This window comes from Gordionus sp. m RMFG-2023, chromosome 3 (assembly GCF_954871325.1).
Source record: "Gordionus sp. m RMFG-2023 chromosome 3, tfGorSpeb1-WG-v2, whole genome shotgun sequence".
NCBI lineage: Eukaryota > Metazoa > Nematomorpha > Gordioida > Chordodea > Parachordodidae > Gordionus > Gordionus sp. m RMFG-2023.
Genome location: NC_088777.1, coordinates 8512689 through 8525271, shown reverse-complemented (window position 1 = coordinate 8525271; position 12583 = coordinate 8512689). Strand labels below are relative to the sequence as shown.

The following is a 12583-nucleotide window of genomic DNA, read 5'->3' as shown; positions in this document are numbered from 1 at the left end:
AATAAATTGTATAAATAAAAAATACTTTTTATAGTTTAGTTATTTAAAATACAAATACCAGAGTTGTTAAAGTAGCGCACTATCTGTTTTGGTAGCTGTATCTAATAAAGCGCTACTTTAAAAAAATAGGCATTAGGAAAAAATATCAACTTTTACATTCTATCTTTCAAATTATTGTTTAAGATATATGCAGACATTTTTGGGGGTCAGGGAGTGAACTAAGGGGGATATTTTTTATTAGCTTAAAATGATATTCACAAAAAGTGATAAATTTCTGAAGGGGAAGGGATTACCCCTTGTCCTCCCCCTTTGGCTACGCCTATGATTATCATATTATTTAGCCTTTTTTTATAAATTCTTTTATAATTAATACATTTAAATGTTTATAAATGCTGATTTATATATATATATATATATATATACATAAATAAAATATTTTTAAAAAAAGTATTGGTAAGTAATAGCGCGTTATATGGATTTGACAGGTCAAAGTAGCGGTAGCGGGTTCCTTTTAAAAGTAACGTTTTTGATATCTCTTATTTATTCAAATACCAAAATATAAATACTTGTATTTCAAATGCAACTATTAGCAATACAGTCCAACCCTGAACATGTCAATGGCAATCTTATCAAAAAAAACTATATATTTAAAGAATTATGCATCCAAAGTTGCACAATGAAAAAATTAATTATTAAACTAAATACCTTATTTAATCTGAGAGGAAAGATAGAAAAAAAATATATGGTTAACCTAAATATAAAGTAGTCATATTTCTTATCAAACTGATATTTTAAATATCTATTAAGTCAAACTTTATATTGGTTTTTTATAAGTATAAAAATTTCCAAGATTTATTATTAAATTTTATACAAATTTTTTTTAGTCACAAAAGTATAGACAAATTAACATATTAAAAACAATGATTTAAAATAAATCTTATTAATAAAAAATAATCCATTTATTTTTAAAGATATATAAAAGCTAGAATGTAATTCTGCTCAGCCTTTAAAAATAGTTTTTATACACTTAAAACCAATCAATAAATCCTAGAAGAAATATAATTGCGCATAAAATAAAAGGCTACTGAAAAGAAAGTCAAAATATCTATAGGTTACTTTGTAATAAACGGTTATAAAATTTCTTAGGAGCAGATCGCACGATGATACTAGCTGGAAACCACTTATAAAATAATATCATATTTATTCTCAAGGGCTCTTTATTAAAACAAGCAAAATATTTCTAAAAAAAAGGATTTTTGAATACTCAGTTAATGTTACAATTTATTAAATTATTTATATTTGAAACAGGAATTACTCCAATAAGGCATTTTTAAAAATAAAATAAATTATAATAAATTTTTTAAAATGATTTATTTCTATAATTAAAATATTTAAATAAGAAAAATTATGTAATCAATGCAGAACTTCCTTTCATCATAATTTCTTTTAAATTGCCAGGCCTCGTTATATGATGACACTTATTTTTAAAAAATATATTTGAGATTCTTTAATTATATTTTAAATTAATAACAAATCCTTTTTTTACTTCATCAAAAGTAAAGAATTATCGGCAATTTTTTTGCAACTGAAGGGGCTGAAAAAGAATCACCATTTTAGATATTATCTCATATTTAAGAGTAAGAATCGAATATGACGAGGCCTAAGAGGAAAGAATAACTGATATCACAGGTATTTTAAATGAAATCTATTACTATATTTAGTTTAAAAAAATATATTAAATTACAATCAGTTACTTATTAACAAACGTGAAATAATATGCGTTATTCTACATAGATTCGGTAAATAAAAGGAAAAAAAATAAAATAAATTATATTATAGTTTCATTATAGGATTTATATTTTTTTTTGCTTTTTAGAATAACATCCATAATCTCTAAATTGCAAATTGCTAAGATTTTTTAATGTATGAGTTTCAACCGTGTTATTGGATCCAATGAAATCGATCATCATATTATCGGTTTTCCCATCTGAAGTATTTAATTTTTTTATGATTCCCAAAATTTTAATGCGTTTTGAGGGTAGGGTTTGTAAATCAAAGGTTTTTGGTAAATTATTAATCGGAAGATCCTTGCAATTATCCGATGCTTGGATAGGAGCTGAATTGAACTTTAAATTGCGTAGGGTTACAGAGGTATCTGAATTGATTTGTAAAATGGAGGTGGCAACACTATTACTAGAAAGGGGGAGAGCGATTTCCCGGCTACTATTTATCCTGCCAAATTTTTTGATTACATCATTCTTTTCGTCTTTGACAGATGTAATTTGCAAAGTAGGCAAACAAAACGGGTTAAGAAAATATAACAAATCAATAAGTTTATCGAGATCGAATTTAATTCCGTCGTTATGTTTAATAGTGCGACGTTTGGGTTGGTAAGATCTATTTCGCAAAAACAACTCACTGAATTGGGCGAGGGAATTTAAATAAGGTAATTGATTCAGGTCAAGCGGATTGTCTTCTATTATTGGAGATGAATAAATATCGGTAATGGGTAACGATTTTTGTATGTCAGAGTCAATGGTTTCTTTTGATTTGGCACTTAAAACTGTTGGTATTTTTTTTTCAGAAAATGAATAAAAAAGGATTAGTGAAATAATGAAAAAAATAAATAATTTAAATTGTTTAAAAATTAATTCATTGTACAATTTGGTGATTAATTTCAGGGATTAAATTCGAACCAAAGCTGAACTTAAATTAGACTATTATTTATTGAACCTTAACTCTTTAAAAGATGATTAATCAATATCAGTAATTATTTTAAAATATTTTTGTATTTTTACTATTTGACAGTGTAAGCTACCCAAGTTAAACATAAAGTCGTATTCTCTTATAGATAGATATAAAGCGAATCTTGAAAATATTTTAACTGTATACAGATCAATATTATCTTTTAGAGAAATAGTGATAATTTTTTTAAAAAAAATTATTTTATATAAATCTAAATATGCTTGTTTGCGAAAAGATTTGAACCGGTTTTTAAAGGTTCATCCCGAATCTGTTTTATGAACTAAACCAGAATAAACATGCAATAGGGCTGTGTCGATATAAAATATTGGATCGGCACCGATAATTAAAAAAACCCAATACGATATTTTTTTATTAATTTTGGTTTGTTAGCGTCAATGTGTTATTTATACAACTTTTAAATCCTACTTTGAGCGCTTTTTTTCAAATTTAAATAGAGATTTACGAGAAATATATAAATAAAATACAAATGGAGAAATATCTGAGAGTAACAGTTCTTTTTGCGACCAATGTGTGAAGAATAATGATAAATTTTGCATTCAACGACGAGAGATATAATGAGGAGTTATTAGTTTAGAGTTTAGAAACGACCATCGTATCTTTTTATGGGGTAAATTTAAAATAACGAAAATCATTATGCGAAACAAATTTTAAGAACGGCGATGAATAGAGAAAGTGCGCTAAGGTGGATTAATTTGTTCACATAAAAAATCATCCATACCAGATTGTGTCAAGCAATTGACTATCACATTAAATTAATGATTTCGCTTTCCGTAATAATATTAAAATCTTGAGGTATAGATTCTAAAATATAATTTTTGTTAGGAGGTTATTAAAAAATTTAATCCTAATCTTTAATAAATTCTGATGCAGCAGTTTCTGTAGAAAGAATATTTTCCTCGTCTGGCCTATGTGTTGCTTGGGGACTAAAAAATTAGTTTTTTCTTAAAATATATTCTAATGATTAAAATAGTATACATTTAATTTGTCATTTCTGAAATTTACATTTAAAAATATTATAATAGTTATATATCTATATTTGAATATTGTTTCATGGTGTTAGATTTACGAATATAAGATCAAATAAATGAATGAAAGTATAATATTTAAGTCTTGGAAGGATCATTAAATAATTTTTACTTATTAAACTAATAAAAATAGGTTTAAATATTATTTAAAAAGTATTTGTAGTTAGAGGTCTACAAAGCCCGGTCTCTTAGGCTGCATTCAAAGTGGAGGCGGATCCGTTTTTTTACATCCTTTCCGTCAAAAGTCAATCTCATTAAAAATGATATATATTGATTTTCATTTAAAAAAATTATAAATTACGTTATAATACTCTATAAAATTTGCCTGATCAAAAAGTCAAAATGTTTTGACTTCAAAATTTGCCGGAACCGTTTTTAAGACTGAAGGTATCGGAACGGACGCACTTTGAACGTATATATCATTTTTAATGAGATTGAATTTTGACGGAACGGATGTAAAAAACGGATCCGCCTCCACTTTGAATGCAGCCTTAAGTACTTTTGCACAAGTTGTCCGGCCCACGATTTTATTTGTCAAGCCCGGCCAATTTATGGTATTTAAAAAAAATTTATGAAGTCAGGTTTGGCGATGAGAGTTAAAGTTTTATGAAAAGTGGTTTTACAAATAGAATTATTGTGTTTAATTTTATTAACTATCAGTTCAAAATATGTTTTTGAGTAACTGTCCATTTATGTCTGGATAAACATTTAACCCTTTAAGGGGCATGATCAAGTTTGAAACCATTATTCTGCTATTAGCGTGAGATACAAGAGTTAATAATGTATGGCATTTACTATTTTCAAATTTACCAATGATAAAATTTTAAAAAAGATAAGATTTTTTCCCCTTTTAAAACCATAAAATTGTTAATTTTGATGATTAAATAAGATGAAGGTTACAAATCAAAACTTTATTTTTATTTAATCATTTTTTTATAAATTGTTACGCCTCCTGATATGGCTGGGGGAGATGATATGAATATAATACCACTTATTTTTAAAAAATATTTCAGAAATTTTTATCTATATAGATAAAAATAAAATTCTGCGCTCAAAGAGTTAATCGTAGGTCTTTTAAGAGATATATTCATTCTTTGCCGAAGTACTGTACAAACATACCCCTTACATACTTCAGACAATTTTATTAATTTTTAAGTCATAATATGCAAAAAAAATTAGATATAAATTAAAAAGTAGTTAAAAAACCCAGAGTAGGCATTATACACATGCTGGAATATATTTCAGGTAAAATATTAATAATATGTCAAAAAATGATTTAAAGCTGTCAAAATAATATATTGCCGGAAAAAGGAAAACCCAGTCCATATAATTTGCAGATTGAAATAATCCATAAAATGTTTTATTAAATCATGTTAATAAAACCTCTATTTTGGTAATGTTTGTATGGCATGAGTGAGGTGCAGGGCGCGTCAAAATCCATACTATTAAGAGATTCATCTTCAATATCTAATGCAACATTCGAATTATCATTATTATAGGGTTGATCCGTTTGATTGTGTATTTTGATTAGGGCTGACGATATGTCTTGTTCAGAGAGTATCATAGATATATCAGGATTAGTCGGTAGCTGAATGTCTTTTTCTACAAGAATAAAAGCCAGTTCAATTATTTACATCTTTAAAAAAAAAGAACAGCTCTCTTGATTTTCAGTCTGAATTCTCTCATTCTTTTAAAACTTATAATTTATCTTATTTCAAATTAATTTAAAAAAATTTGAATATAATAAATTTTATGTATTCTTTTTAACTTCACTAAAAAAAAAGAAGTGTATGAATATAATAAATTTTATGTATTCTTTTTAACTTCACTAAAAAAAAGAAGTGTAATTCCATATCTAAATATATAGAATATATTAATGTTTAAACCGGTATTGATAACTCTATCCTTTTTAATTCTATAAGCCTCGTGCATGACTTCCAGAGGGTCGATAAAAAAATATTTTGGATAGTTATTGGATAATCCTTTCATTGTACGTGCTCTCGACAATAATTGAGGGCACAAATATTTATGTCCTGAGGCTTCGGCTTCTATTTCCATTATCATTGATAACAAAAGTTGAGATTCTTAAGATTTATATATAAGATTATAGATGGGATAATAAAGTAAAAGAATGGAAAAAAAAATATACAGATTGTTTTAAATAAATAGACTTGTAGTTTTCAGGTTGGATCTACATAAACCAAAAAAATTTAGTTAACCCGTTAACGGTTACCATTAGAGAGTGGGAACTCACTGTCCGGTTCAATCCTCCCTCATAATGCGTGGAAGGACGCGCCCGCCCTAAGACCGACGGCCAAATATTTTTTTATCATATATTAAATAGGCATATTGAGTAATACTAATGTCGTATTCGAAATATGAAATTCATGGGTTAGGAATCTCTCAATTTTAAATTTACCATGGGCGATTTTAAAACCGATTTAACCGGAAACGTATTCTCGAGTATGTTTAAAATACGCATTTTAAGAATTTCAGAAAATTTTCGCCAATAAAGCTTTTGAAAATTTATTTGAAAATATGTATGTAATAAATAAATTAAGAGTATTTCCAAAATTAAGGGCAAAATTGTTCGTTAATTCAATGGTGCGGGTACTCTATACATGTATATATACACATTAGGGTCAAATTAAATTTTTTAAAATGGCCCTCAGTAAATGATTTAAAATGGAGAGATTCCGAATATCAATGCAATATTATAAGTAATCTTCAAATTTTTTAAAAGCTTGGCTACCAAAATGTGGCTCGATTTAAAGCAAAAAAATGCACCAATACCAGACTTTTAGCTGATGCCAAATAGATATTGACATAATAATATATCTCTGTTTAAATTAACAAGTTCCAATTTTAATAAAAATAATGCAGAGAAAAGATACACGAACAGTCGCGCATTATTTGCTTTACACATTTTAAACAAAAATTTGCATACAACTTCGCTATAGTCGCATTTATATTATTAATCTCTAATATTCAAATTTTATCTACTCACAACACCTTGTCACTCTATTAGGCCCAAAGCACCTTTTCAAACTGGGTAATTAGATCAACCAAACGAGAAAGACACACAAATCTACAATAATTTTATACAATCCATTTTTTCTGATCTTCATTTGTTCCAATGATGGCGGGTCTCCCATTATCGATATTCTTCGGTTTATTTTGCTTCTTTCAAAGCCTAGTCCTTTGCCTGCCATTTATTTCTTCCATCGACAGTTTGTATACCATTAACGATTATTTGTATCCATACTGATTTGCACTGTTTCCTTTGTTCAACACTTTGTGACCCATTTAACAAATAATACTATTTATTTTTTCGGACAACCATTTCTAATCCGTCGTTCAACAATTTTCGTAAAATTATTACCTAAAGAAATCTCTTCTTTTTTTTTCTTTCACCAAACTTTTTGCATCATCACGTACTTTAATGGTAGCAGCATGCACTTTATGAACTATCGCGCATGCTCACTTAAAAAGATATCTTCTATTTACCTCATCAACTATTTAGAGGGCGCATTTTTATAAAAATCTTCCTTTTCATCATTACCCTTTATGATAGTCGGGCGCGCACCCATTTTACTAACAATCAACAGCCTTTCTTTTCTTTTTCATCTAAAAAAAAAATTTCTACATCAATAATCTACCTTTTCGAGCTTTATTTCAAAATCATTTATTTCCCATTTTTTTTTCAAAACCAACAAAATCTTAGCGCACACATTTAAAGATCAAAATTCTTCTTTTACCCATCAAAATATAAAAATGGTGCCGTATTGAGGCTGGTAAAAACAGCAGATGTAGCAAATTCGGTCTAATCAAATTTCGTGCTTCATTTTTAAACATCATATTATTTATTTATTAATAATATTTTAAATTATTTTATTAAATTGTAGGTAAATTGAAAATGGCTATTAAAATTTTCGTTTTATAAGATAAAACAAAGATTTTAGAGACTAGATTGACCATTGCAATATAGTATACAAGTGATAAATAAAATGACCCCAAATAGAATCATTTTTTGGCACCTTAAAGTATATGGCTGGGACTAGAGATGTGGCCTGAGTTGGCGTTAAGTACAATAGATGGGATAGGTAAAAACTTTAACGATGTGTGAAAGGGAAGGGCGGGTAAAAATATTTTATGAGCAGGTATTATTGTTATACGGCTTGATTTACCCAATTTTAAATTAAAATTTTAGCCGAAATAATATAATGTAAGCCTGGAGATTTCGTTAATTAATGTCCAAACCTTTTTGCCATCTTTGAGGGTTGCATAATATTTATTAGATAAAATATTGTGTCAGCCGTTTTTAAAAATCGAGCTGTTTAACAATACTAATGGCAGGCTTTCAAAAATTAATTTTTTTAAACAACAGGCCGGCAGATGGTATCAACAGCTTTAAACAAATTGACAGGTGATTTTTTTTAACCAATAAGCAGGCAGACTGGCTATATAAAAAACAATGGCCAAATAGAAAAAATGCCTGTTTTTATTACCATTGCGATTCTCTAGTTAGGACATCCCATGTATGATATATTTTTGGGAGAAATAGGAAAGTGTCACTTTTTTCCCCCATATTTTTTTTGAGAAAATAATCAAAACGTCAAATTTCAATCTGTTTACCTTTTTAAGCTTTAAAATTAATGATGAAAGTAAAATATCATCACCAATTTCCAAAATTCCTTTATTTCTTGGTTTATTTTATTGATTCATTTGCATGTAAGCAAAACTGTCAAAAGAAACAATATTACACTTTCTTCCTATATATAATTTAACTAGCCTCTTCCCCCAACAAGTAAATACAATTTAAAGCATTAAGATCAAAATGACAGATTCTTTTTATTACTGAATTTTTAAAAAATGGGATAAAAGAAAAGAATAAAATTTATTATAATGAAATTATTTAGACAAATGGAATGGCTACAAAGCTCTTAGTTACAATTTCAAAATGATAGATAAACAAAAGTAATATTATATTCAGAATTTTCCTTAGTAAAGGGGAACTTTTAGATGTACATTTTCCCCATGAATATTATTGGAGGCACTAGAGCCCCATTGGGCAAACTTTTGGTTAGGTCATATTTTCTAAAAACAAAATTATTTGGGTTTCCACTTCTTTTTTATGTTTTTTTTGAAAAATTTAATTATTCTATTATCACTTTTTTGATTGGGGGGGGGTAAATACATGGCAGTGCTGATCGATAAATTCTTTACTGATCTTATATTCATTGAAAATAGGTCTGATAACTGATACTGCATATTTATATTGTTTTTATTTTATCTATGTTACCAAATGCCAGAAAATCTAAAGAAAAAAAAAATTGTTATTGTCTATACAATTCTTCTTCAACATTTAGTGGCCTTTTTCCAGGTTTATATAGGCAAGCCATTTTCTCTTATAATTTTCTAACTCCTGGTCATGGGCATCACTTTATGTCAAACTTATTATTTTGATGTCATTATGAACCACTTTAATCCAGCTTGTCATTCGTCACCATCTGAGTGTTGTCCCATTCACAACCAATCACCCTTTGCCTTTCTTCAACATTTCCAAACCATTTCAGTCTATTTATTCTCACCATTACCAATCGCTTCTATTTCAACCACTTCTCTCAGTTCTTTGTTTGTCTTACTCAGAGATACCTAACATGTGCAAGTGAGTCCCCTTAATTGTGCATGTCTTACTGGCATATAGCAAACAACCACTTAGCTTGCATAAACCTTTTCTTTAAAAGCTAGACATTTTATCTGTTAAAATTGAAGATATCTCACTTAATTTCCTCTTATTATATCTCATCCTGGACACCACTGACTCCATCTATGTTAAGTATTGCCTAGGTAGCAGAACTTCCCTATTTTTTCAAAATTTTTGCATTTCTAATATAAAAGCCAGTCATATTACCATCCACAATTTATAAACTTTCAACAAACATCATGCTTGCCTTCTGCATTTGTGAACCTATATACAACAGCAAGCACAATTGATTGAATTTCAAGCAACATCTTTCACACATAGACAATATGCCTGATCTTATTAGTCTATATAAGGTTTAATGTACGAAGTCTACACTACCTTTTCAGATGAAAGATGTTTTAGTGTGGCTAAAAATATGTTTACAAATAATTTTATTGTGGATATTTTTTATAAATAAATAAAATAATATCAAATTGAATAAAAAATGTTTGGTCCAATTCAAGATCTAAGTTTTAACAAAGGATTTTCAATTTTGACATTATGCAAACCTTACATGATTGTAACAAATTTTAATTATATCTTTACCCTGAAAATATTTAGATACACTTTTCCTGAACCTATATTAAGATATGCATTATCATGAATGATTAAGGGTATTTGGTTTTTTATTATTCCCCAAAAGTTAATTATCTCATTTAAAAATATATGCATTATTAATGAAATGTGACTCCTTAAATATTTAAATCCTTTTCTTCTTATAAATAAGATGACAAAAAAATAATATTACATTTTTAATTATTCATTCTTTAAAATAATTTAAATTTTTAAAACATTAAAAATAACTTCATTTTGGTTAACTTTATTCATTTATTATTATCTGAAAATGTACAAAATAAAAATATATTACATAATTAAAAAACAATGAAAATATCACAACATTTAATATTAGTACCACAGTATTCAAATATTATTTATAAAAATTTTCAATGATATGCTAATTATAACTTTTTCCCACCCTTAATAGTATTATAAATAATTTAAGCATGAGTGTCAAAAGAAATAAAATATTTTTATGTATCAAAAGAATATACCATAAGGTTTTAATTCTCCAATTTTTCTGCTATTAAAAATATCTGCTATAAATGTGTATAGATTTTTGAAGTCAATTAATTCTGATAAAGTTTGTAACTGTTTTGTTTGAATTTGATAATTTTCAGCTATATTATCTGCAATCTATTTTAAAACTTAAAGTAATAAGGTAAATTTGATATGAGAAATAATTTACCTTTCCAATAAATGATACTTTATCTATAATATTAATAAAAGGCAAAGCTAAGGATGTTACATTTTTTATTGTGTCAATCCATGTCTAAATTAAACTTGTATTAATCATAAAATAAACTTAGTTACCAATATATAAGGTGCTTCTTTTTTGCATTGCCATATATATGCCCCTTAACAAAACTTAGATGATTAATAGTATATTTTTATTTACTTTTGCATATATTCTTGTAATATTTAATATGAAAAAAAATCTAAAAATATAAGTAGTGAGTATTAATCAATATTATGTTACTTCTTCAAAACTTCGTTTAGGCAAAATTTTCTTAATTTCTTTTAAATCTTCACCATACCTGTACGATTTTATATAAAAGGTAAGGCCTTTTAAAAAAAACTTGTCAAGAGCTTCAAATAATTTTTTATTATCAAATTTATTCCAAGATCTCGAATGTTTTAGTACAATTGTGCCGTTTTTCGCTCGTTTGGGTGGTTTCATTGCTAAATGAATAAATGCACATAAAGGATATATTATATAAATCGAAAATTTTAACTCCCTCTATTGGAGGAAAGTTAGTTTTATAAATATAGTCTATAATAGTCAAATGGATAATTTTCAATGATTAAAAGCCAATAACATAATAAACTATGCTATTCTAGATTGAGGATTCATTTATGAAATGCATTTAAAAGTGTACATAGGAGTAAACTATTGGAGTTAAGGCCATAGACGCCATTTTGTAATGCCTCGTGGGGATTTTTTTTTTCATTTATGGGTAGCTTTCCTCCCTTATAGTATATTTTACGGGCCTATGGTCGGGTAAATTTTCTTTACTATGTATTGTGTAATTATATTATTTTTTATATTTAAACAAGCATGTCTAATACCATGGGCTAAATACTATGGTCCCTGTTCTAAATCGCTAAAAATTGAGAATCTCGCTTATATCTCCTATAAAATTTTATAAGTAAAATTAAAATTAATATTGATAAATTCTTTCCTGTAAGGGATATAAGCGAGATTCTCAATTTTTAACAATTTTTGTTTTTCGCGATTTCGAACCTATCTCAATACAATACTATATTATATTTGTAGCTATTACTATTTTAATAAGAAAAGACTATTATGTCATAATAATCGTATATTTTATTAAAAATGGAACATTTGGAATAATACTCATTGCACATTTTAAAATATATATATTAATATAAAACATACTTTGCGCAATTGCGCATAAAATAATTGTACTCCACATATAAAATCATATTAATTATACATACGAAATTATTACATATTACACTATTAAATCGGAATCATAAATTAATTCACATCTTGCATCGATCATATAAAAACCGTGATATCGCTAATATAGTTTAAGTTAATTAAGTGAATTAAATGAATAATAATATTTAGGCTGTCATTATTTAAGTAAATATAAAACGAATCTTATTTCAGGCATTTATTTTTAAATGTTTATTATTTTTTTAAAAATTTATTTAAAAAAATCTTTTAAAATAAACTAAATACAAGCGTTTTAAGTACAAACTACAAACAAATAGAATTTATTTCAGCAGTGGAAGATGAAATACAATCTAATAAAGTTTAAAAGATGCAAAAAAATTATAGTTTTATTTAAAAACATTATCACTTTATTTATTATTCAATTAACATTGCATTAGTTTATAAGATAGAACCGAAAAATATTTTTCCATATTTACACGTTGGAAAGGAAATTGAATAATACTATGCTCTGCTCCCTTAAAGCCCTTGTTTCCAATTTTAATATAAAAATCAAAGGGGAGGAAA

General features: G+C 26.9%; 1 protein-coding gene across 2 annotated transcripts; it reads right to left on the bottom strand.

Annotated features, from left to right (window-relative positions):
* Positions 1 to 1342: 1342 nt before the first annotated feature.
* On the bottom strand, positions 1343 to 11472 carry LOC135926288 (uncharacterized). 2 transcript variants are annotated; one of them, XM_065462094.1, is made up of 10 exons: positions 11331 to 11463; positions 11175 to 11277; positions 11075 to 11132; positions 10994 to 11033; positions 10909 to 10952; positions 10784 to 10867; positions 10590 to 10731; positions 5678 to 5875; positions 5175 to 5393; positions 1343 to 2563 (listed from the first exon to the last, which is right to left on the bottom strand). In XM_065462094.1, exons 2-10 carry the CDS (start codon positions 11273 to 11275, stop codon positions 1854 to 1856), a joined length of 1596 nt encoding a protein of 531 aa, XP_065318166.1. In that variant the 5' UTR covers positions 11276 to 11277; positions 11331 to 11463; the 3' UTR covers positions 1343 to 1853. The 2 variants fall into 2 exon arrangements, with proteins under 2 accessions (XP_065318166.1, XP_065318165.1); XM_065462093.1 differs by having other exon boundaries at positions 11175 to 11472.
* Between the last annotated feature and the right edge of the window lie 1111 nt (positions 11473 to 12583).